Below are 24186 nucleotides of genomic sequence, written 5' to 3' on the forward strand. Positions count from 1 at the left end.
TGCAACCAGGCAGAATATAATACATAAAAGTAATGAAAAAGATAGCCCATGCTTTCTCCCTGTGTGGGAGAACGCGGACTATCTGAATTCCTCCCCATTATTACACCCCACCTTGAAAGGCAGGGCAGCTACTGCTATCTTTTCTCCCTTCGGGGATCCTATGGGTTTCCACTGCTTTCTCTACACAAACAGAATCTAACTGGCAATCTCTCCTGCTTTCCTCCAGAACCTTCTTCCTGCTCCTGGCCACAGCCCAGAGAAGAGCCCCTGCACTTAACTGAAACCCACAGAGCACAGAGCGGGCCTTCACCGCACGAGTAAGTCAGAGGGGCCTTGTGAGGAGCAGGAGCTGACGGCACAGCCGCGGGATCAGGGGTACCAGCAGAGGGCAGGGCAGCTGACCAGCCAGCGCCGAGCCTCCCGGCCGCAACCACCCCTCCGGGACACCGTGGCCTTACGGCGCTGTTAGGACACACTGCCTCCTCCCATCCGCTCTTACCTCTTCAACCCCAGTGACAGAGTACGCGTGGCCCTTAACCAGCTTCCAGCTGGTGACCGCTTCTGTTTCAGCTGCCCTGGAGACCTGGATTGAGAATAAAGTCCCCTGACCTCGTTAGGCCCTGCCCTGAATGCCTTCTAGGACATTATAAGCCACCACAGGGCAGCACCAGGGCAGGGCTGGGGCGGGGGGTGCAAGTGCGGCAACGGCTGCAGGGAAACAGCCGCTGCTGTTCGGCCCTTCTCTAATCAGGCCTGTAGCTCTGAGCCCAGTGCTGTGGCTGCCCAGCCCGGAAGATGACTTAGCAGCCTGGACCGTGCCACCAGGATAGCTGAAGTCATTTATTCTCCACGAGTGCCCCCGTCCCCCGCTGTCTGAAGAAGGCTAGGTATCTGTGATGACTGCTCTGGGCGCACCCGGGTTCTCCAGCGTTTTCACTAAAACGCCCTCCAAACGCCCTTCCTGAGCACCCGGACCCCCCCCCCCCCCATGCCCATCGCCTCTCCATCACACACACAGCCTGCTGGGATCTTTATACAGTGGAAAAGGGGAGGCTCTCCCTGCATTGTGCTCATGGCCAAGATCACCAAGAAGAGGAAAGGAAGGGAGAGCAGCAGGAGGGACTGCCCACGCCCGGCCGGGCTGGCAGCCTCCAGGCTCTGGTCTCCGGCCCACGCTCAGACTCCTGGGGCCAGCCCGCCGGCAGGTCATGAGCTCTGCTTTCAGAACCAGCCCCCTTTTCTTCCCGGAGCGCAAAGGCCATCAAGTACTGTCAAGCAGCACTTCTGCTGTCCAAAATCCCAGGATCTCTTAGCAAAAAGGGTGCAGAGAGGTAGGGTCTTAGGACCCGGGGATCAAGGGCTTCGTTCTTAGGGTAATAGCAGTGGAACTAAGAGGGGCTATAACAGCTGGGGGGATTGGAGCTCCGCAGATGATGTTAGCCCACCTCGTAGGTCCTAACGAGCTCCTAGGTGTGGGGACGCTTCGAAGCCTCAGAGCCTCCCGACCCCTCTCCTGGCCCTTCCCGCCCCTTTGGCCCGTGGCTCACATCGATGGAGCAGCCCAGCAGGGAGCCCGCGCGGAGGGCCTTCTGGGTGATCTGGTACAGGCCGGCCGGGGGCTTCTTCAAGTCATAAAACTCAGAGATGCCACCCGTGAAATCTTCAAAGCCCTCCATCGTGGAGCCTCCAGTGAGGGCTTCGTAAGAACCATTGAGCCTGATGGAAAAGAAGTCATGTACCACCCACAGCCATGAGCAAGCCCTCAAGAGTGGGGACAGCGCAGTGCCCAGGACAGTGTTGGGCTGGAGGGTAAAGGGGGTCCCCTGCCAGTTCAGAACTGTAGGAAGGGCAGATCTCAGCCTGCCTCCCACCCAGCCACCCACTCCTTCCAAGAGCACAGCACAGCTCTGCAGAGCTGACCAAGGGTGCTTGGTTTCTAGGGGTTGGGATGTGGGTAGGGGTCCAGGGGACCTCCCGCAAGGTACCCAGCTGGGGCGGGCTTTGGGAGTAGAGCTGGACGGGGTGGCAGAAGAGCAGCAGTAAGTGAGAAGGGGAAGCGCTCCTGAAGGAAGTGGAGACTGCTGCGTTTGCTGTCTGCTGGGACTGAATTGTGTCCCCAAAGAAGGCACGTTCAGGCCCCAACCCCCGAGGTCCTGTGGGTGTGAGCCCGCTTGTGAACAGGACCCTTGAAGATGTGATTAGTTAAGTGTGCCCACATGGAACGAGGGTGGGCTGAAGTCCTTACGAGCAAGGGAAATTGAAGAAGAGGAGCCACAAGGAGCGGCCAGGAGCTGGGAGTCAAGAGAAGCCAGAGAGGAAGGAAGAGCCTCTGCAGAGGGCGTTGCCGTGGGACAGAAAAGTCTGGAACCGCAAGATGGCCGGCCAGAAGACACCAAAGCAGGAGAAGCAAGCCTTCTGGGCTCTGAGTACCTGAGCCAATAAATTACTGTCATTAAGCCAACCCATTGCACAGCATTTGTTTTATCAGCTGGGAAACGATTATTGTATCTCAGCACATTTGTTTTATTATCGTTCATCATTTTTCTAAATCTTAACGCTGACCAAAGAACTTACCTTGAGGTATGAAAGAGGAAAAAGCTAACACAGAGGCTCAGTGGCTTGCCCCTGATTCACAATTATCATGGGACGGAGCTAAGGTTTTTAACTCCTGGCCCAAATTTTCATTTCTTTAATTACTTTAATTACGGAGGGATGCTTTCTCTCCATCACATGGGGGTCCCAGGTGCTGGAAAGGCTTAGGCATAACACCCTAAGTATGGGACATGCGCAGGGGACTGAGATCCTTCCGGGAGACTCCAGGGTTTTCTGAGCTCATAACTACCCCCACTTACTTGGCGTAGGCTTTCTCCAGCAGCGCGCTCCAGAACTCAGTGCCCTCTTCAGAGTGGAGGAAGAGCAGCCTCCCATTCTTGGTGGGCAGCCTGTCATCAATGACCACCTCCACCCACTCTCCATACTGCCAGAACTGGGGACATGAAAAGACAGCGCCTGTTCATGGGAACAAGCTGATGGGCAGAGTGAGTCTCTTCAGGGGCCTTCGGAAGGACTCCGTGGTTATCTACGCTGATGTCTGGGGCCTTCCACAAACGCCACGCTGCGTTAGAAGAGGAGTCAGGCACACAGAAGATACCAGATAAGGAGGGAACATCTAGTCCAAGTAAGTAAACGTGGCCAGCTTCATGCAGAAGCAGCAGCGTGGTCACTGGGACCCACACCTCCTGATCCTCAGCCCAAGGGTTTTCCTCAAGGCCACGTGGCCTGGAGGTAGATGGGGAAGCAGGTGGATGTGGATATGATTGGATGGATCCATTACAGCGATAGCTCAGTGGCTCTCAGACTGAAGTGTGCCTCAGAGTCATCTGGGTGGACTGGAAAAACATAGGTTACTTGGCCTCACCAGCAAAGTTTCTATTTTGGTCTGCGGTGGGACCAAACCTTTTAACAAGTTCCCGGGTGATGCTGAAGCTGTCGGTATAGGACTACATTGGAGAACTGCTGCTTTAAGTTGGAAGAAGTGTCAGGGGTCATGAGCAAGGCACGATACCTGAAAGTGAAAGATGCCCGCGTAGTTCTTCTGGAAGCTCTGGTCCCTGGGAACCACCCGGTAGAGCAGCTCTTCATTCAAAGTGAGGGAGGCGATGGCCGCCAGCAGCCAGCAGTCACCTGTGCGGCATCATGGGAGACACATGCTGGTCAGGCCAGCCTGCAGGCTCCCATCTTCATCTGACCCTCAGTGTCCCGCTGGGTCCAGAAGCCATGTCACACCACTCCTTTACAAGTCAGGGCAGTGTCTGAAATGGGCATGGAGCCTTAGCTCCTGAGGCCTCCCGGGAGTTGTTTACTCAGATAGGAAATTCTCAGCTCTTCCCTTGCCTCCCCCGCCCCACCCAATCATATCACATCCTCCAGGCACTCAACCCGTGGAGCAGAAAATGGGAAAAAAGCAAAAGAAACAAAAATCAGTCCCCTTTGTCCCTTATTAGCAGCTCTGGTAAGCATTTAGTTGGGGGAAACACTAGAGTGTTTTGGCCACCACAGGATGGCTGGATGTGGGGAAGTCACGTGTGTGCACCCGCATGTGTGTTCCTTGTCCCCAGGGACCGTGGATAATGGAGAGTTGGCTCTGCAGGGTCTGTTTAGAGGGCTGCCCTCTCCTGCCTCAGAGTTTGCCATTCCAACCTTGATACCTCATTGCTTACTGCACTCTTGAGATATTAGCATTACTCATCAGATTTGGGGGCAGAAGAAACAAAAGTCAAGAGAGGTTAAGAACCCTAGGATTTGGTCATGGTCACTGTGGAGATTCAAATACCTGCAGAAGAAAACAGACAAATTATTTCTGTGAGGGTCGGGACCTCCCAGACCATGCCAACGAGGGGAACTTCCTTGGAAGGCATCCCTGTCTGGCTTGACGACAACCTCAAAAGGTCACACATGGATCCTGTTTCAGTTTCCTTGGATGCTCAAGAGAGTATCATGGGATGGTTTGGCTTAAACAATGGGAATTTATTTGCTCATGATTTTGAGGTTAAGAGAAAGCCCAAGTCAAAACATCGTCAAGGTGATGCTTTCTTTCCAAAGACTCTGGGGCTGGCTGCCAGGGGTCCTTGGCCTTGGGCTCTGCTGTCACATGGCAAGGCACATGGCCCGCCTGGCCTCTCCCTTCTCTCCCGGGTTCCGCTGATGTTCAGCTTCTGGCCCCTCCCTCCTGCTTTCTCTTTGTCTGAATTTCATTCCTCTTATGAAAGACTCCAGTAACAGGATTAAGACCCATCCTGAATAAGGTGGGTCACACCTTAAATGAAGTAACCTCATCAAAAGGTCCTTCCTACAGGAGTGAATTAAGTTTTTTTTTTTAAGATTTATTTTTATTTATTTCTGTCCCCTTCCTCTGTGTCCATTCGCTGTGTTTTCTTCTGTGTCCGCTTGCCTTCTTGTCATGCAGCACTGGGAAACTGTGTCACTTTTTTGTTGTTGTTGTTGCATCGGCTTGCTGCATCAGGTCTCTGTGTGTGCAGCGCCACTCATGGGCGGGCTGCACCTTTTTCTCATGTGGGGCAGCTCTCCTTGCGGGATGTACTCCTTGCATATGGGACACCCCTATGCAGGGGGCACCCCTGCGTGGCACGGCACTCCTTGTGTGCAGGCAGCATTGTGCGTGGGCCAGCTCTACATGGGTCAGGAGGCCCTTGGTATCGAACCCTGGACCCTCCATATGGTAGACAGAAGCTCTATCAATTGAGCCACAACCACTTCCCTGGATTAAGTTTAAAAACATGTTTCTCTGGGGTACATAGAGACCCAAACCACCACAGATCCCAAACACCCCTTGCTTACCTTAACACCTACTTTGGATCCATCTTCTGTGAATTGATGTAAACTTTTCTCATATCTATTTATATGCTGATTCTACACCAGCCCCGGAGGTCTCAAAACGCCTAAGTGTGCTCCTCAGTTTGTGAAAGCATATTTCCTCTTGCTGGTTCATAGCTACCTCTTTCCAGCTTCACTGCAAAGCCCTAGCACTAGGAGTCTAGGACGTGGTGAAAAGTCCCTGTTCTTACAATTCATTCAGTTCAAATGGCTCTAAAGTTCTGCCTGTGCTGCTTAGCTTTCATCTCATATGAAAAATCTGAATCTTCTCAGTGTATCTTCAGATGGCAGCCCCTTCAACGTTTTAGACACTCTTCTGAGGAGCTTGTCTAATTCTGTTGTTCTTTTACCACGATGGCCGAAGTTGCATACATATCGCATGGTGTGGACACGCCTTGGTTTTATCAGTCTTGAAAGCAGTAAGTAAACTGTGACCTATTAACCCTCATCTTGGGATCTATTATCACTCAGAACAGCTCTAGCACCAGGTGGTCCCAGATAGCCTTTTGCTCTGTCTGCCCTTTTCTTTCTCAGCACAGAGGCTTATGATTTGGTTCAAAATTAATTCCTTACCCAAACCTTTCCCCAGGCTCTCTCAAACACACACAGGTGTGTGCACATGCACACCCTGCTTCCCACCTCTCTTTTTCCCCGGGCTGCACCTTGCCGACCAACCCTCGTCACAGCACCAGCACTCAAAGGCGACACTGGATCGGGTAGCCAAGGGAGATGGAGGCGGCAAGGACAGTTCTGGGCGATGTTGTTTCCCATCAGAGAAGACCCCGGTGCGCAGTATGTCAACTTCCAAAGAGTGGATAAAAGAACCCTGTTTCCTCCTCCCACCCAGCGCCTCCCAGTCCACTTCCTTCCCGTTAACTCCTGTGACCGTGCCATTCCTCTGCTCAAAAACATTCAACTCTCTCCACTGCCTAAGTACAAAATAAAGATTTCCAGTGGAGGCCCAGGCCCTTCACAGTAAAGCTCTACTCCACCTCTTCAGTCTTTTCACCATTGTACTCCTCACCATGAACCTAATACTCTCCTTAAACTCGGCTATGGACGACACTTTCCCTGGTTTTTTTGACTTCCATGCTTTTGCTCATTTGTTCCCTCCACTTGCAAAGTCCTTGCATCAGCCTCACCTGGTGAATCATACCCCTTCTCCATGAGGCCTCCCCTGATACACCCACCCCCTTTTTCTTTGTGTTTCCTAAAGACCTTGCTGATACTTTTCTTGTGCCTTTATCAAAAGCTGCCTCAGATCGCAGTTATCACCCAGGGTGGACTCAAACGTCCAATCACGCATCAACTCCTTGCTCGGGTTTTTCTTGCTCCTCCTTCTGACCCGCATCACCATCCCCAGACCCTCCCTCCTCAGAGTGCCACAGACTCTCCTGGACCACGTGATCGCACCTGTTTGTCTCTGTCCCCCATTACTCTCTGATCTGCACAGGAAGGATTTGATTCATTCATCTCGGTATCCCCTGCACGTGGTTGACACATAGTAGGGGCTCAGTGAATGTCTGAATAAAAATGAATAAAACATTAAATGGATCAACGAATCTTATTTCGTTCTTCTGCAAATACCCAAGAGCGCCTCGCATATATTCACCCCTGGACCTCACGGGTCTTTGGAGAAGTGGAGTCCAACGGGGATATGCACTTGAACCTGGATGTCCACCTCCACCAACCTCAGGGTCCTTGGCTGTCCGAGGTTCTCAGACAGAGGGGGAGTCAGGGCCCTGGGGAGTGGACAGGCTGACGGCCCTCAACGGTCTCTGATGCAGGTGGCTTCTCAAAGAGATCAGTGCGGCCAAAGGCCCTCATGGCCGGGTGTGGCCCTGGCTCCCCGCAGACACAGACCAGGGTCAGGAGATGCAGGAGGAGCCCAGGGCAGGGGTAACCGTCAGTTCAGGAGCACGCCAGGGACTGAAACACAAGATCGTGACTCCCAGCCTGGGCTACTCCCAGCAGATCTCAGGACTCGGATCCCAGCTCCCAGTCTCAGAACACTTCCCTGTCATTATGATTCAACGCACGGCAACAAAATGTTCCTCAGTGGCCGTCATCACACGAGCCTGCCCAGCTGGAAAAGAGTTTAATTTCCCCTTCATCTACTCACTCCTGACATTTCACAGGATCTACCCATCTCTCGCAGCAAGCACAAAGGGGAGATGTGGGGGGTATGTACACTTTTGGATCCTCTCCAGTTACTATATAAGGTGCAAATGGATTATAATAACGAGGTGTTTTTCTATCAAACATATCCACGTGAGTGTTTTCCCCTCCAAAGGGTCCTCCTGGGAGGCTGGACATTTACTCTGTTGCTCAAAACATTTCAGGAACTTGTCTTTAGGACTTACCTCAAAGACTGTGGCATGTTCATGTGGGAACAAAGACTTGATCTTTGAGCATAATTTTAATTTCCAAAAGCAGCCAGACATTTTGGATTCAAGTTTGGTGAATAAGGAGGGAGGAAGAGTTGGGAAAATACTTCGTTAGACAAGTCCCTCCTCTCCACCCACCACCCAGCTAGGGGAGAACTCTTAAAGCTCATGGGGGTTCTAAGGTATGAGCTTTATGACCGGTGGGGCTGAAGGCAGACTTTTTGATTCCCTGATAAAATGGGATGGCCTTGGCTGGAAGAATCTTTTCTGCCCTTTGCCCTGTGCACCTCGAAAGTCCACATCATGCCTGGAGGTCCAGAATCATCTTGCAGGCCCAAGGCAATGAGCACAAGGTGAAAGGCAGACACTTAGGAGAGTGAAGCAGAAAGACAATGTGACTGTGGGTCTCTGAGGACATTATTGAAAGCTGCATGAGCCCTGAACTACCTACCTCCAGACTTCCTATTACAAAAGAAAAATTAGCCTCCTAGTTGGTTAGGCTGCCATATCTGGGTTTTCTGTTACTGGCAGTCAAATATTTTCCTAACTGATACAATGACTACAGAATGGTTTGTTCGGTTCCATAAATTGGCTCTAAAAAAAATTCCACAAAAGGAGTTAAAAAAAAAAAGAAAAAGTTAGTAATAAGAGCATAGTTGAAATACATACATAACCAAGGAGATTTCCAGCTTTACGTGGGAAACGCAGCCTGACTTCTCCTTGTAGCTTATATTAAAATGTTGGAGGAAAGGGATAAGCTGATAACTGAATTGTTGGGCACAAAGAAAACAGAAACTGATTCCAGAAATTCCTGTCCTCTGGAAATCAAGCCCCCAGATGATAGTGCTTCATATGAGGAATTGACTGAATATGGAACTTGTAAATAAGGATTACAAATTATCCAGGAAAGACTTGTGGAAAGTCTTACTGTCTGATGGCTTGGATCCCTGCTTCTTGCATGCTAAACCAACAAGCTTTTTGAGAGCACTGTAGGAACAAAACCATTGTCATACTGGCCTAAAAGGGACATTGACAGGAGATATGGAAGGGAAAATGGCTTTAAGAGGAACACCACAGAAGCTAAGATATGGAATTAAGATATCTCTTTGGGCCAAGAGAAGAACCCCCCATATGTACAGAGAGGGTGAGTTTGCACTGGCAATTGAAGAGGGTGGATGCTCCAGCCTGCTGTTCAGGGAGAGCTGTGCTGCCTCAGGCTACAGAGAGGATGGAGCATATTCCCCAAGGGTCAGGGGAGGTGTGGCCATCACCTTCATGGAGGGTGAGGTATGGATGAAGGTGGAACCGAGAAAATGGCCATCGGGCAAGCATGTGGAAAGGATGGGTCCCCATAAGGTCCCAGGGAGGAGAAACCATCATCTTGAGAATGACTCTGAGACTTTGAAATCTAATGAAGCATGCCCTGCAGGTTTTGTGATTTGTGTTCCCCTCCCAAATTTTTCTTATGGTAATGCAAACATTTATCCTTTGTGCCTTTGTACACTGGAAGCAGATAAACTGCTTTGTAAGTTTCAGGAGACCAGCCAGACAGGAATTTGCCCCAAGACAAACCGTTTCTTTAAACTGATTGTGATAAGGTTTTGTACTTAGCATTGTTACTGATTTAAAGTTTTTTGGAATATTTTAATATCTTTTTGGAATTCAGAGCATGGAGTGTGACAGTTTGATATTATTTATGAATTCCAAAACAGATATTTGATTATGTTTGCAAACTGGTATCCTCTAAGTGTGATACCCTTTGAGTGTATTGGATTCAGCTGAGATGCCTTTGATTAAATTATGTTAAGATTAAGGATTTGATTTGACCATGTCATTAGGGCATGCAAGGTTGAGTCTCCACCCCTTTGTGGGTAGAAGAAACAGACTCTTACACATAAGTAGACACAGAGAAGACACAGAAAAAGACACAGCAGAGGAGAGAACTTGGTTTTGACGCTAGAGCCCCAGGGAGAGTTGAGCCATTTGCCTGATGGCTTTCAGCTGACCTTGTGAAGAGATCAGAGCAGCTGAGCCTGGAAAGAAATGAGCACTGGGAAGAGAGATGAGCCTTATGCCAGCCTACAGCTGAGATCAAAAGGAGCTGAGGCCACAGAGCCTTAAGAAGAAAGAGGAAGTCTGAACCCTTGCAGACATCACGCACCATCTTGCTCCAACACATGGTAATTGACTTTGGGTGAGATACCAACCTTCAGTTGAACTCATTATGTAGGGCCTGTAACTGCAAGTTTTTACCTCAAATAAATACCCTTTATTAAAGCCAACAGATTTCTGGTACTTTGCATCACACCCCTTTTTTACTGACAAATACATTAAGTTCCCATGGTCAAAACAGGAGACTCCTGCACCACCATTGTGACATTTCTTAAAAAGGATTTATTGAAAAAAGTCAAGTGGATTCTTGGCAGGAGGGAAATGGATAGTTGACAGTTTTGGGTTTAATGAAGATAACTAGGAACAAGAAATCCTATAAAAAAAAAATCAATAAAGCCGAGGAAGTGGGGTCTGAAATTCTGGGAAGCCATCAGGAAGAGACAAATCAGTTACATTAAAAAAAGGCAGAGAAAGAAAATGATCTAAAAAGAATTGCCAAAAGATATGAATAAATCCTTGATGCTATGAAGAAGAAATGACTGCAAAAGTAATGGACCTGCAGGCCCAACTTGAGGAGCAGCAAAAGAATATCAGCAGACTACAACAGGAGGAAAACCCTAGCAATGATAAAATAACAATTAAGGAGCTACAGACACAACTAGCACAGAAGACAACTCTTATCAGTGATTCAAAGTTGAAAGAGCAAGAATTCAGAGAAGAGATTCACAATTTAGAAGACCATTTGAAGAAATATGAGAATGTATATGCAACAACTGTAGGGACACCTTAGAAAGGTGGCAACTTACATCACACTTTGGAGAACCTACCGAGTTTGAGTATTTGTGAAAATTGCTTTTGAGCATATGATGGGTTGTGAAACTAAGACCATGGCAAAGGTTATAGCCACTGTACTCAAGTCCCCTGATGATCAGATTCAGAAGATTTTAGAAAGAGAAGATGCTCGCCTGGTGTCATGGCTTTGATCTTCATCTTGAAGACACGGGAAGGTGATGTTGGGTGAGCCGGCTGCTTGGAAAACTGTCCACAGCCATTATTCTTTGAGAATGAAACTGTTGTTCAGGGGCCCTCATGTAGCTAAAAGACCAAGAAAAATTCGACACTGGCCCCTAGATATATTGCAGACTGCCTTTAAATTAGATTATATTGGTGGAGAAATGGTGACCTTTTTTTTTCTCTCTTTTCTTCAATTTTCTGTTGGGAAGATTTTATGTTGTTTCAAAGATATTTTGAATAACTTAACCTGGTTTATCGACTTTACTAATGTTTCCATCTTCCATTCTTTGTCCGTCTTAAAGAAATGTTTGCCTCTCCTATTTATTTTCAGGGTGATATTTTTAAAAAGACTAGTGCAATACATTTTGAGGTGAAACTTTGTGGACTTTTCTGATAAATTAGAGAATTTAATTGGTTATTTTATCCAGATTGACTTGTTGGATATTTGCTAAAGACTAATTCTTTAAGCCATGACATCTGATAACTTCAAATGGTAGCACCTAATTGTTTATTTAGCTTTTGTACTTATATTTTTCAGAGGAAAAAAATACAACTGTAAATTGTAAACAGCCAAAACAAAACTGTATTGTATGCAGACTGTGACTGTTAGTATCATCATCTTAAAAGAACAGATAAAGTTTATTTACTATATGAAAAAAATAAAATAAACCTTTAGGTTATGTCACTAAAAAATAAATTATAGCTGTTACCTTTTCTCCCCCTTGGGATAATGATGGTACTCCACTGGGGCCACTCATGAACTTTTTTTTAAATATAATTTTTATTTATTTTTAAAGAAGCTTTAGATTACATAAATATTACATAAAAACACTCAGAGTCTTTCTTTTTTTAAGATTTTTAAAAAATTTATTTCTCCCCTCATCTCCCCTGTTGTCTGCTCTGTGTTCATTCACTGTGTGTTCTGTGTCCGCTTGCATAATTGTCACGCGGCACCAGGAAACTGTCACTTTTTTTGTTGCGTCATCTTGCCGCGTTAGCTCTCCATGTATGTGGCGCCACTCCTGGGCAGGTTGCCTTTTTTCACATGGGGTGGCTCTCCTTGTGGGGTGCACTCCATGCATGTGGGGCACCCCGAAGTGGGGGACACCCCTGTGTGGCACAGCACTCCTTGCGCGCAGTAGCTTTGCATGTGGGCCAGCTCACCACACGGGTCAGGAGGCCCTGGGTTTGAACCCTGGACCTCCTATATGGTAGGTAGATGCTCTATCAGTTGAGCCACAACCGCTTCCCTCATGGACTCTTGAGATTGAGCAGAATTTGGACCAAGCAGGGAGCTAGAGTCACTGGACACTGACCTCATGGGAAGTTCTGAGCGCTGTTCTTCCGACTCCTAATTCATGTTATATATATAATGCATGTTTATTAAAATAACTGATTTTCTTCTTTTCTCTCCTGGCTGCTGGTAGTCCCAGGCATTCCTTGGCCTGCGGCAGCATAACTCATCCCTGCCTCCTTCCTCACATGGCATTTTCCCTCTGCGCCTGGGTGACCTCATCTTAGCTCCAATGCTCCTAGTTCCAAATAAGTTCAAAGGCACAGATACCAGGAGTTGGGACTTGGACGTATCTTTTGGGGGGACACAATCCAACTCATAACACCCTACAATTGCCCTGCCCCTACCTCGAGGCTGAAAAATGGCTGGAGCCACCACAATACCCAGATCGTTTAAAGAGGAAGTCCCTTGGGCTCTGGGAGCAGAATAAAAATGCAACATGGAGTACTTAGGCAGATGAGAGGAGGTGGAAAAGAGCACCCCGAGGTCTCCCTCAGCCACCACATGGTGACCGAACCGAGGGCAGGAGGAAAAGGGCAGGTCAGTCCCGTTTCAGAAGCCGTGAGTAGACTGTGTGGACCAGGAACTGAGTGGGAGATACGAGGTGTCGTAGCTGCAGTGCCAGCCAGCGCTGAGTCAGCCAGGGAAGGGCCCTGGAGACGGAGCCAGCAAAAAGATGAGGGCCCCTTCCCACATTTCCCGAGGGGCCTATCAGACTTTCTCATATCCAGGTTCCCTCTTCAGGAACGGGAAGGAAAAAATCTTGCAGAAGAAACCACCGGACAGGCGTACCAGAACGAGGTCTCTTTATCCAGAGGAGATGAGAACCTGAACTAGGCCGAGACTGAAACTGAACTGGTTTACATTTACCTCCCATTCACTGCCGATGGCACTGGAGCTCCTGAGCAAGCTGAGAACAGAGGAGAAAAATAAAGAATGCTGGGCTGATTGCACATCTGGATGCAGTAAGGGATTTTGACCCTTCTGATACACACTTGGTTTTGAAACACCCATCTTCAGTATTCTATCGCGGCTGAGGCATCTGCGCCTGCTCTTCCATACGCGTGTTTCTTACGCCCCGCCGTTACTCTAACTCTGCCCAGCACCGCCTCAACATCCGCCGCCTGCTTCCCTCCCTCACGCGGAGCCGCCTTCCCAAGGCCTCAGCATTTCACTCTTGCCGTTTGACTACATTAAATAGGCAACACACACATACACACACAGACATGCTTTTGACAACTGCTTTGCTGACAAATCCTATCTCTGGCTAGACTGACAGTCCTCACAGCAAACCCAGGGCCTCACACTTTTCACAGAATCCAGCATAAAATGCTAACTGAATGAAATCACTTTCCCACGATCTTGTCAGAACTTATTTGAAAAGTTCATACCTTGATTACCAACTAGGGCTTATGATTTAGCTCATTCTGCAGTTGATATCTCAAATAAGGAGAGGTAAAATGACACATATTAATGCTTTATAAGAGTAGAACCAGATTTAGAATGTTGAGCTATTTGGTTAATGGGGCTCCTTATAAAGCTCCTTAATAAAGAATATGTCTAGCTAGCACAGGGTTTTTGAACCTCAGAACTATTGACATTTGGGCCAGATAACTCTTGCTGTGGGGCTGGCCTGGGTGCTGGAGGTTTACCAGAATCCTGGGCCTGCCCTCTAGTGCTGCCCACTATGACAGCCCAAAGTGTCTCCAGAGACGGGTCAAACCCGGCCCGGTGAGTGCTGCTGAGTCAGAACACCCGGTTAGAACCAGCTTTACCCTGGTAAAACCAGGGGTTGAGAAAAGGCTTCCTGCCCCCGAGGGAGGTTGGACCAAATGGACTCCCATGAGCCTCCATTTCTGGACAGTGGCTTAGCATTATAAATGTCATTGATCCTGATGACGATGATAGCTCTAGCCTGTCACTACTGGAGTTTTCTGGGACCCACTTTTTGCTTCCCCCTTCTTTATCTGACTAAAGGAAATTATAACATCCAGAGGAAGCCTCTGACCTGCTCCTCAAGGCTGCCACCCATAGCAGGAAGTACACTCTTTTCTCACCCCAGCTCCCAGCACTGGCCGCTCTGAACACCCCTGATAGAACATGACCAGATTCAGGCCTGCCTAGATTTTGGAGGTGACCTATTGACCTCTGAGGCCCTTCGAGCCATATAATCACGCCATTCGTGATTCCCTCCAAATCTTCCAGATGTCAACCTGCATCCCCTGCAAGCAGAGATAAAGCAAGGCATTTCTGAACCTGGGAGATGTAGGGTGGAATGGTGCCCACCCTGCACCCTGCCCTTCTCCGTGACCACCCAACGGCCCCATAGACACACCTCTGCCCCCTCCTGCAGTGCAGCCCTGGAGCACAGGGGCCTGGAGCCCTGGTGACACCTGGAGCTAGCTCTGCCACGGGCTTCTGCTCTCCTCGGGTCACTGGGGTCTTGCTCCTCCGAGCCCCGTCCCCAGCAGAGAGCAAGCAGCACCTGTGACACCCGGCCTGGAGGGCGGGCCGCGTCCCAGAGCAAATGAATCACCTGGGCCCCCACCCCTTCATCCTGAGTGGACACCTGCGGTTAAATTCCTGTCCTCTTAGAATCCTTTAGGAAATCTCCCCCATCGCATACCACCTTCTCTCAAAAAACACACCCTGGGAGGTTCTTTCCCTGCAGGATTAGGAAATTGCTCCTTACATCACCAGCACACACCAGCACTCACCAAGCATTGCCAGGTGCAGGACAGTTCGTTGGACACTGGGACAAGGGATGCAGGAGACACCGTTCTGCCCTCGAGGAGCCGGCGAGCTTGGAAGAGGCAGCACAGGTTTGGGGGCAGATGACCTGTGTGCAAATCCTCAGGTTCCCAACTGTCTGCTGAGTGACCGTCAGCAATTCCATAATTCCATAACTTCTCCGATCCTCAATTTTCTAATCTGTAAACTGGCTTTGTACCTCACAGTCTCTTGTACAGGATCATTTGCTACTAAACAAGAAGGACTTATTTTTAAACGGGAAAGTTTGGGGGGGAATATATATATGGGCGTATATATACACACATATAGGGGAGATAGGATATCAAGATGGAAAAGCATAAAAGATTTAAAAATACACTTGGGTGCATTGTCACAGCAGGCATAATATTTTTAGAGTACTTCTTGATCCTTGTTTCCCTAGAGGTAAGCCGGCTTACCTTTCTCCACACTCCACTTGCCAATACAGCTTCAGAGAAGAGAGAGAAAGGAAGGAGGTTGGTGTGTGCTTGCGAACCCCAGAGCAGGAAGGAGGCGCCTTGTATGAGTCGAGCTGTGCACAGGGGATGGAGGGCTCTTGGCTGGCTCCCCCCCCGGCCCTCTGAGAGAAAGCGACTGGTAAGAGCAGCCTTATGCCAACAGGGGGCATCCTGAGCAGAGTTAAGGAGGTGGTGAGGTATGGCTGGACAGAGATGCCTAGCTGGCTCTCCAGAAACCCCCTTGTTTGCCCTGTGGCCTCAACAAAATTGGTAAAAAGCCACCAGGATCAGGGAGTGGATGTAGCGCAAGTGGTTGAGCACCTGCTTCCCATGTACAAGGTCCCAGGTTTGACCCCCAGTACCTCCTAAAAACAAAACAAATTGGGAAGCAGACGTAGCTCAGTGGTTGAGCACCTGCTTCCCATATACAAGGTCCTGAGTTCAATCCCTGGTACCTCCTAAAAAAATAAAGAAGTCACCAGGATGCTGTCAGCAGACCTTAGAAAGCCCAGGGTGGGGACCAAGCCGACCACACCTCAGCAGACACACACAGCCAACATACACGCCAGGACCTTCGTGGCCGGGCCTGCCAGCCCATCCCCGCCCGAAGCACCCTGCGCCATCTTGGAAAGGGGAGGGGGAGGGAAGGACCTGCAAGAGCAGGGTGCTGTCCAAAGGGAACGGAGCTGGGCCTCAGGGGACTGTTCAGAGTATTGATCACAGGGTTTCTTAGCAAGGGGTCCGTCGACGAGAATCGAAATTCAAGAAAACATCGTTCTTGTGGGGACGTGACGGTGCAGGTGTGACAGATTCATTAAATAACACGCAGGCTAGTGTGGACTCAGGAAGGGGTCCGTGGTTCACCTGACTGCCAAAGGGGTCCATGGAACAAAAAGGTGAAGAACCCCCGGATTAGACAAAGCTTTAAACTGAACTGGACTAAATTTAGTTCCCCACTTCCATAGCCAGGCGCTTGAGGAAGATCAAAGCCATTGTTGAAAGGGAAAAGGCACATTTCCTTTGCACAATCAGGCTGTAAGTAGTAGTTTCTGATGTCAGAAATGTGCTAAGTGCCAAATCCAGAGACTGCTAGAGGAGCTCGCCGGGGAGGAGCTTTGAAAGTCTCCCACACAAAAAAAGACAAAAAACGTTTTAAAACAGAAAAAATTTTACTCCCCCAGTGGGCAACGACTTCCGTGCTGACAAAAGACAATTCCATGTGGTCTTCCCAGGGCAAAACAGGACCTTGAGTGGCCTCTGGGACATCAGGTGGGGGTTCTGCCGGCGCCTGATGCTCTGCGAAGGTGGTCTCCTCACCCTCCCTCACTTGACAACACTGAGCCAAGGAAAGGCCTCAGGGGGCACAGCGCACGCACAGGAGCCCACCCAAGCCCCCGCACCGCCAGCTCGCCTGAATCTGCCCCCTCCACCACCCACCTGCTCGGGCAGATTTCAAGCCCCAGGCCCTGTTCCTTCTTTGAGCTCGTAAATGTACGGGAGATTAATGGACCTTGCACGTCTGGGAACTGCCCACAATAAATCCTGCTAAATTCTGAAGTAGGTTAATCCAATGGAACAGGGTGAGTTCCTACAAAACGGGGGGAAATGTTCCTTCTGGGCTCAGCCCTTCACCCCCAAGAGAGTTCCTGTGAAATCATACCACAGGAGCCAAGCCTTGCTAGTGTGCTGCCCAGGGGCTTAAGTCCCTTTCTAGAGTTAACTCTTTGCATCAGCGAAAGCAAGTATCTAATTCCCATTTTTCTGACAAGGAAAGCTGAGGCTCTGAGCCGTTAAATGATTTTCCAAGTCAGACAACCAGTGACCGAGCAGGACGAGCCCAGCAAGCTTACAGCCTGTCCTTTCCCACACTCTGCACGGCCTCTCAGAGCTGACACAGGCAGCATTATCACCACTTGAAATATAAGGCCTAGTCCTTTGGGCAAGAGGAACAAGGAATTTCTGGAACTGTCCTGCTTTCCCTCAAATCACGCATAGCTTTTCCGCCTTCCCTCAGCCTACTTTCTGCTTGCCCTCGGCGCCCCAGCCAGCACGTGGTTCACCGTCCCCCTAACGCATGTGACAGCATCTACCTACACTGCAATAATACAAAATAGTTGCGGCTTCCTGGGGTTGTTAGGAAGATAAAAGTGAGATCGTACGTGTTAAGTGCGGAGCTTAGTGCCTGCCACATAGTAAACCCTCACTTTACTTCCTTACTCTCAGCTCTCGTCACCCTACACTATTAACCCAAAACACAGGGGAGCCCAAACAAGCAAACATTTGAGAGTCTACCACCTTTAAGAAAACAGAACTGAAGCTTATGCCCGGAAGCTGGAGGTGTTCACTCCTGGAAGCAGTACTCGCCGTCCTGCCTACAACCACCTGCCTCTCGCCCAGACTTTACTCTCTCAGGCAGCAGCACCGTTAGTTTTAAGTTTCTCAAGCAAGAAACCTGGGAGTTATTTTGATTCCTTTTTCCCTTGCTCACCCTATATCCGATTGCTTCCCAAATCCTTCTCATTTTATTTCTAAATAACTCTCAAATACCTCTTCTCTAACAGCTTACCGTTGCCTTCTCCCCCCTTGGGGCTATAAGGGACCCTCTTCCTCCAAATATTCATTGTCCAGAAACTGCAACTAAGGAGGGCGCAGAAAGAAGTAAACTGTTACAACATGAAAATACCTGTGTTTGCAGTCAAATGGTCCTCACCACTAAACTCTACCCCTACCAAGCATGCCAGTCGCACATGCGCACACAATGCGAAGTGACACTATTTTGCTAAACACGCAGGATTTCATGAAGCTGATGAAAGTGATACTGAACAGCTACTTCCCAGCCATTGACAAAGGCGAGCCTGGCGCAGTTAAAGCAGTTACAGTAGAGGAAGAGAAAGCTAACCGGGATGGCGGCAAGAGTGGCACTTCAAAAGAGAGCAGTGCGAGCATCAAAGGAGTGAGAGAGCCCTCGGGAAAGCTGATGAAGTCTTTGAAGGTTTTCACGATTCTGTTTCGAAAGTCAAACAGAAGTGGAGGGTACTGCATCCTGCTGTCCTGTAATGTTTTCAGTAAACGCACACACCTCAAAAAGTCAACAATGGATTCATTACTGGTTCCAAGATTTAGCTCAAAGCTGCATTCTTCCATAAATATTGTGAAACCTTGAAATGTTCAAAATTTTTCTTTAGTTTTTCAAAGTAATACACTAAAACCTTTTTAAAGAACTGTTTCCTAACAAGAGTGGACCTCCATTTTACTTTTGGCAGCCTTCTTCTTATACCAGTTATTTTCAAAGGATGAGAGTTTCTTGGGTTGTAATTGTCTCTTGCCTGGTATTTCCATTCTCCACATCATGGAGCACCACGGCTTAAAATCTTCCATGATTTCCCACTACCCCTAGGAATAAAGTCCAAAATTCTTAAAACAGCATCAAGACCCTGCACGATCCGACCACGGCCACCTCTCCACCCTCACCTTTGGCACTCCCCCGTCCCCCAAAGCAGGTGGCCCCAACGCCCCGCTCTTTTAGATGGAAGAGTTGCTCCTCTTTTTTCCTCTGCCTAGAAGGCATTTCCCTTTCCTCCTTACCAGTCGAGGAGAAGCAGCGTCTGCTTTCTCTCATGTTTCCCAAAGTCTGCAATGCTTGGCAAAAGAAGACACTTAATGAACACCTGTTGGATGAATGAGTTCCTCCTGATTCTGTCCCTTCACTCTTACAAGCTTCCCACCACCAACCCTAGCTGCTCCACCACCATCCAATGCCACGAACCCCACCTCCCGGTGTATTTGTAAATTAAGAATTTAGCACGCCTTAATGGGAACAGCCTTCTCGTTTGTTTGCATTACAGCAAGGTACCATTGTTCTAGAAGCAAGATCCCAGAGTACATCGGTCCTGGCATCACAGATGTCCAGAAGCTCTGGAGCGCCCAGATGCCGTGTCCCCAGCAGGGTGCAGGCTCACCCTGGGGGAGCATCACCACTAGAGTCTCAAAGATTCACCCCAAACCTTCTTGGTACTTTTCTGAGCCATGGCAGTGTGACTCATTTATAGGCAACTATAATTTTTATATCCTCAAAATAACTCCTTTCAGCTGGACTACAAATAATGAGGCTCACTACACAATCCGCTCCTGGGCCCCCCCAGGTTGGCTTGCCTCTCCACTCCCTGGTTCCCATGGCGACACCGAAGGCGCCTCTCAGGCGTGCCAGCAGAGTGGGCAGCTCGGCATGGAGGGAGGCTACGCCTCAGCTCCACGTTTGGCTGAGTGCAATGCCAGGCCAGGAGGCCTTCAGCTTCCAGGAACTACAGAGCACCCCAGAGAGTTAATGTACCTCAGAAAAAGGCTGAAGAGAAGGGAAGAGGGGAAAGGTCAGGGGTCGGCCTCGAATCAGAGGCCGTCTTGCTTTCCCTTCTAAGCTATCAGTGGGGAAGGAAAGAGAAAGAAATCTCTTCACGGCCGAGAGAACTCATTCAGATTATGTCAGAGTTTCCTCTGGCTGCTCATGAAGACTGCCAGGCCAATTCTCATCTAATTTCTGCTATTGTTGAAGGAATAAAGCTCAATGGTGTGAAACTGCTTCTGAACTTCCTGCCTTTTCTCCCCCCAGTTTAAATCAGACCTTTAATGCTATTTAAAGAAGGGAAAATTTCTTAGTAGATTATAAAAATGGCATTGTTTCACCCAAGGGGGAAAAATCACTAAGTAAATATGTTTGGTGCTTAATGTAAATACCAGAGTTTTGAGGGAAAGCAGCTCCCTTACAGAGTTTAATTATAATGTCCTTTTGACTGAAAAGTGAGGCAAAATGCTGGAACCCAGGTCCACTGAAGAAAGAAATAAAGATGAGCTTGAAGAGTCAGTAGTTAGCTCCAGTCCCAGCTGAAAACCCCGTCATGAAGTAACAAGTGGTACGTCGCTGTTTGTGCCAGCCGCTGCCTGGGACAATTTGCTAAAATTACCCCCTTCCAAAACTGGCGGCAGCTTGTTCGGTGTTCCCAGATTATTGGTAGGGTCCCGAGGTCTCCAAATATAGGAGAGGGCCCTTAGAGGGGATCCAGGCCTAAGCCCAGGGCAATGGAGCATCTGCATGGTAAGGTAAGGCTGGCCCTTCCACCTCCAGAATGCCAGGAAGACAAGGGGCATTCAGGCGAGTCCACTCCCAAGAGCCCGGGTGGGGGCTAGGGACAGGAAACCAGGGTTCCTTAGGCTGGGGAAATAATGTGTGTGGTACCTAAGAGCAAAGAAGCAAAAGAGACAGGGAGGGGAAGCGGATGTGGCTCAACTGATAGAGCATCCACCTACCACATGCGAGGTCCAGGGTTCAAACCCAGTGTGGAGCTGGCCCATGGGCAGTGCTGATGCATGCAACGAGTGCCAGCCATGCACGGATGTCCCCACACAGGGGAGCCCCACAGACAAGGAGTGCGTCCTGCAAGGAGAGCCGCCCCACACGAAAAAAGCACAGCCTGCCCAAGAGTGGCACCACACACAAAGAGCTGACACAGCAAGATGATGCAACAAAAAGAGATGCGGTTTCCCGGTGCCGCCGACAAGAATGCAAGTGGACAAAGAGGAACGCACAGCGAATGGGCACAGAGAGCAGACAACGGGGAGAGTGGGGGAGATATATAAAATAAATCTTTAAAAAAAGAGACAGGGAGGAAGCAAAGCTCTCAGGGGTCGTGGTGGAGGGGACCCTGCCACGATGGTGAGTGGGGCAACTGCAGGGAGAGCAAATTTAAGCAGAAACCAATGCAGATGTGCCTGGGGCTCATCTACAAAAACACCCAGCATGTCTCCAAAGCCAAAAGTGAGGACAATCGGCAGGGCTGAAGTCCCCTGGCATGTCAGAGAGTTCCCGGGGCCGGGGACAGGGCTCAGCCCAGCAGGGCCCGGCGTAGACGAACAGCGACGAGCCATCACAACTGACTTGCCAGTCGGTTTTGTTCAGCTTGTACAACGCTGACCTGCATAGTGATTTAAATTATATATATATGATGTGAGAAGTTTCACATAAAAATAGATTTCAAGCTTCTCTTAAAAACTGCAAAATCTGGCCAAAGTTCCTATACACGTTCAGGCTATAAATATTTATTGAGTATTTACACTGTGTGTCAAGTACTATTCTAGGCCATAAGGATACAACAGTGGGAAAAAAAAGTACAAAAAAAAAACCCTGACTCTTATGGCGTTTAATGGGAAAGACAAACAATAAGGAAATATATGTGCCAGAAAGTGGTAAACACCATAAAGAAACCTGAGGTAGGGTAAAGGGTGAGAAAGGAAGTCGGGTCAAGCTATTTTACTGTAAGACAGTGAGGGTAAGTCACCTTGATCCAGCTTCCCACTCACACAGGCCATGCTCTTTCGTTTGCCACAGTCCCCACCACTCTCTACAGAACACCCCTGGCCAATTTCCCTCATTTATGCAGCTTCTTTAAGCATTTGAGTTGTGGACCCCTGGAGTTAATCTCTCCAACTCCAGCTACCAGGGGAGAAGGCAGGTGCTGGGCCCAAGGGGACGAAGAGAACAAATTAGATGAATGGGCTTTGAGGAGATGAGGCGAGGCCGGGCCCAGGAGAGAGGCCGACAGCCCGATCCCGCGTCTAAAGGGGAGAACCCTGGCTCTGGAGAGTGATGGAGAAATAGGCCTTGGACCTGAACAGGTATGTGGAGAGATTCCAAGGTGCACGGGGTGTCCCCAGGTCTGTAGCCCTCTACAAAGCTGAAGGCCAGAGGGTCTGGGGGGGAGTGCCAGAGGCCGGAGTCGAGGGCCGGGACCAAGGCTGGGTCATGAGGTCGGGGCGCAAACCCCTGGGCCTCGCCGCCACCTGTGGGACTTCCAGAGGGGCCCTGGAGTGAGAAGGGACACCAAGGTGCAAATGGAGCGGGTCCCAGCCCCAGGCAGCAGGCACGGGTAGTGGGCTGAGCGGCCTCATGCAATTCCTGAAAACCCAAATGCAGTTCTCAGGAGGTGCCGGCAGGAGAAGAGGCAGCCTCGCACAGGGTGCCCCAGCCGGGTTCCGTGCTGGCGAAGGTCGTGCGGCCCAGGGTCAGCGAGAGCAAGCAAGGTGGGGCAGGAGGGCAGTGGGAGTGGCTGGGGCCAGGGGAAGCCCTGGGAGGGAGGGGCGTCAGACACTGGGCGCCAGGAGCCCTGCGTGCTTCAGCTCCCAGGTCAGCACGCCTCCCAGGACGGGGAGCACCTGTGCCTGCTCCCCGACGAGGGGCTGCGTCTGCCTGGCCCCAGCCCTTCTGGGAGGGGAAGGGGGCCCATGCGTCTGTCCCTTGAATTGGGAGTCCGCTGGCAGAAGAACCGAGGCCGGGCCTCCGGGCCACAGCCCAGGGCCCGACGGTGCTGCTTGGGACCTAGAGGCCTGCCCCAGCCGGCCCGTCAGCCCCCTGCCCAGCCAGCCTGCCTCCACCTCAGCGGGGGCCCAGGAGTCGGCACATGCAGGCCCCCCTTAGCCCGGGACCCGGACGCTCCTCCCCGGGGGTAGATGAACCGCACAGGCCGCAGCCAGCGCGGGGTCTCGGTTACGCCCCTGCTCTGCCGCCAGTTGAACGTGACGGCCAAGCGAGGGGCGGCGGGGTCCTAACACAGAGAGGGGCAGGGACCCAAGAACCAGGCACCCAGTCTTGGGTGGAGAGATCGTCTCTGAGCCCTGGGCTGGGGTCTCCGAAGGGGGAGCAAAAGCCTGGTGGCAGTGGGTGGAGCAGCCTCTCGGTGTGGCCCGAGCTCCTTGGTCCTGGGGGTCCATGGCGTGTGTTAAAACCACTCGTACTACGCACGCGTGACAGAGGTATTCCAGCAGCCGAGCAGGCATCAGCCGCCCCCGGGACTCGGTTTTCAGACCAAACCTCAGGCCGCTCCTCCAAGGTGGCGCCCGAGGGGTGCCCCCTGGCGTGGACCACCAGCACCCCCCAATTAAGGTTCAACAGCCTCCGGGGTAAGGGGGCACCTCCCTGGGGTCTCAGGTTGCCTGTACTTTTGCTCTTCTTAGTCAGGACTCCTCAGAGTTGGTCACACTGGAGAGCGCTGACAAGGCTCCCTTGCCGAAAAAGAGAGCCCTCCCCCGCCAGAGCAAGGCTGACGCGCCTGAAGCGCAGGCTCCTTGACCTTCGCTGTGTGTGGGCCCTTCAGCAGGATGCTGAAGCCTAGGACCCGCTCTCAGCATAATGTTTCTCAGTGCAGAAAATGAAAAAGAGAATTAGAAAGGGAGCCGTATTAAACCATTATCAAAATGCATTTTTAGAAATTGTAATATTGTGCTTCTTTATTAATGTCCTGCATAAAAGATTTAGAAAGGAGCTTCATAAACAGCATGATTTTGAAGTAGTGATAGAAATGGTATTTTAAGGTGTTTGCAACCACTGTACTATGATATGAAAGCAATTTGTGATTTCTACTTACCGTGCTTCATTGCCTGCATTCATAATAGAGGGAAATGATACATTTCAGTTAGGGGTTAGTGAAACTAAAGCTGCAACAGAATGAGTGCTTTCACATTCTCTAAATAGTAGTCAGGATGCAGATCCTCTGTCACCCGTTAGCTCTAGCTCATATTAAAGTGTAAATGGCTGCCCCAGGCCCTTTCCACAGGGTCCTCAGGACAGTGGTGATGGTGAGACCAAACGGGAGGGCACGGAGCACAGCAACCGGGAAAGGGGGGAAAGGGGGGCAAGGGGGGAGCGGGGACCCCGCAGACAGGAAAAGGCCCGTCAGCCAAAGCACCCCCCCCCCAATGGCGGGCCGAACAG

The 24186-nt window shown here is 50.0% G+C and overlaps 1 protein-coding gene across 3 annotated transcripts in view; it reads right to left on the bottom strand.

Annotated features, from left to right (window-relative positions):
* CAPN8 (calpain 8) overlaps positions 1-24186 on the bottom strand; it is a 79859-nt gene that overhangs the window by 37868 nt on the left and 17805 nt on the right. For all 3 annotated transcript variants that reach the window (XM_071207762.1, XM_071207764.1, XM_071207763.1), the window contains exons 3-6: positions 3566-3684; positions 2853-2986; positions 1548-1716; positions 500-583 (exon numbers count right to left, since the gene is read on the bottom strand). In XM_071207762.1, coding sequence (XP_071063863.1) covers positions 500-583; positions 1548-1716; positions 2853-2986; positions 3566-3684 — 506 coding nt within the window. The remainder of the gene's footprint in view (positions 1-499; positions 584-1547; positions 1717-2852; positions 2987-3565; positions 3685-24186) is intronic.

Source organism: Dasypus novemcinctus, chromosome 13 (genome assembly GCF_030445035.2).
Source record: "Dasypus novemcinctus isolate mDasNov1 chromosome 13, mDasNov1.1.hap2, whole genome shotgun sequence".
Classification (NCBI taxonomy): domain Eukaryota; kingdom Metazoa; phylum Chordata; class Mammalia; order Cingulata; family Dasypodidae; genus Dasypus; species Dasypus novemcinctus.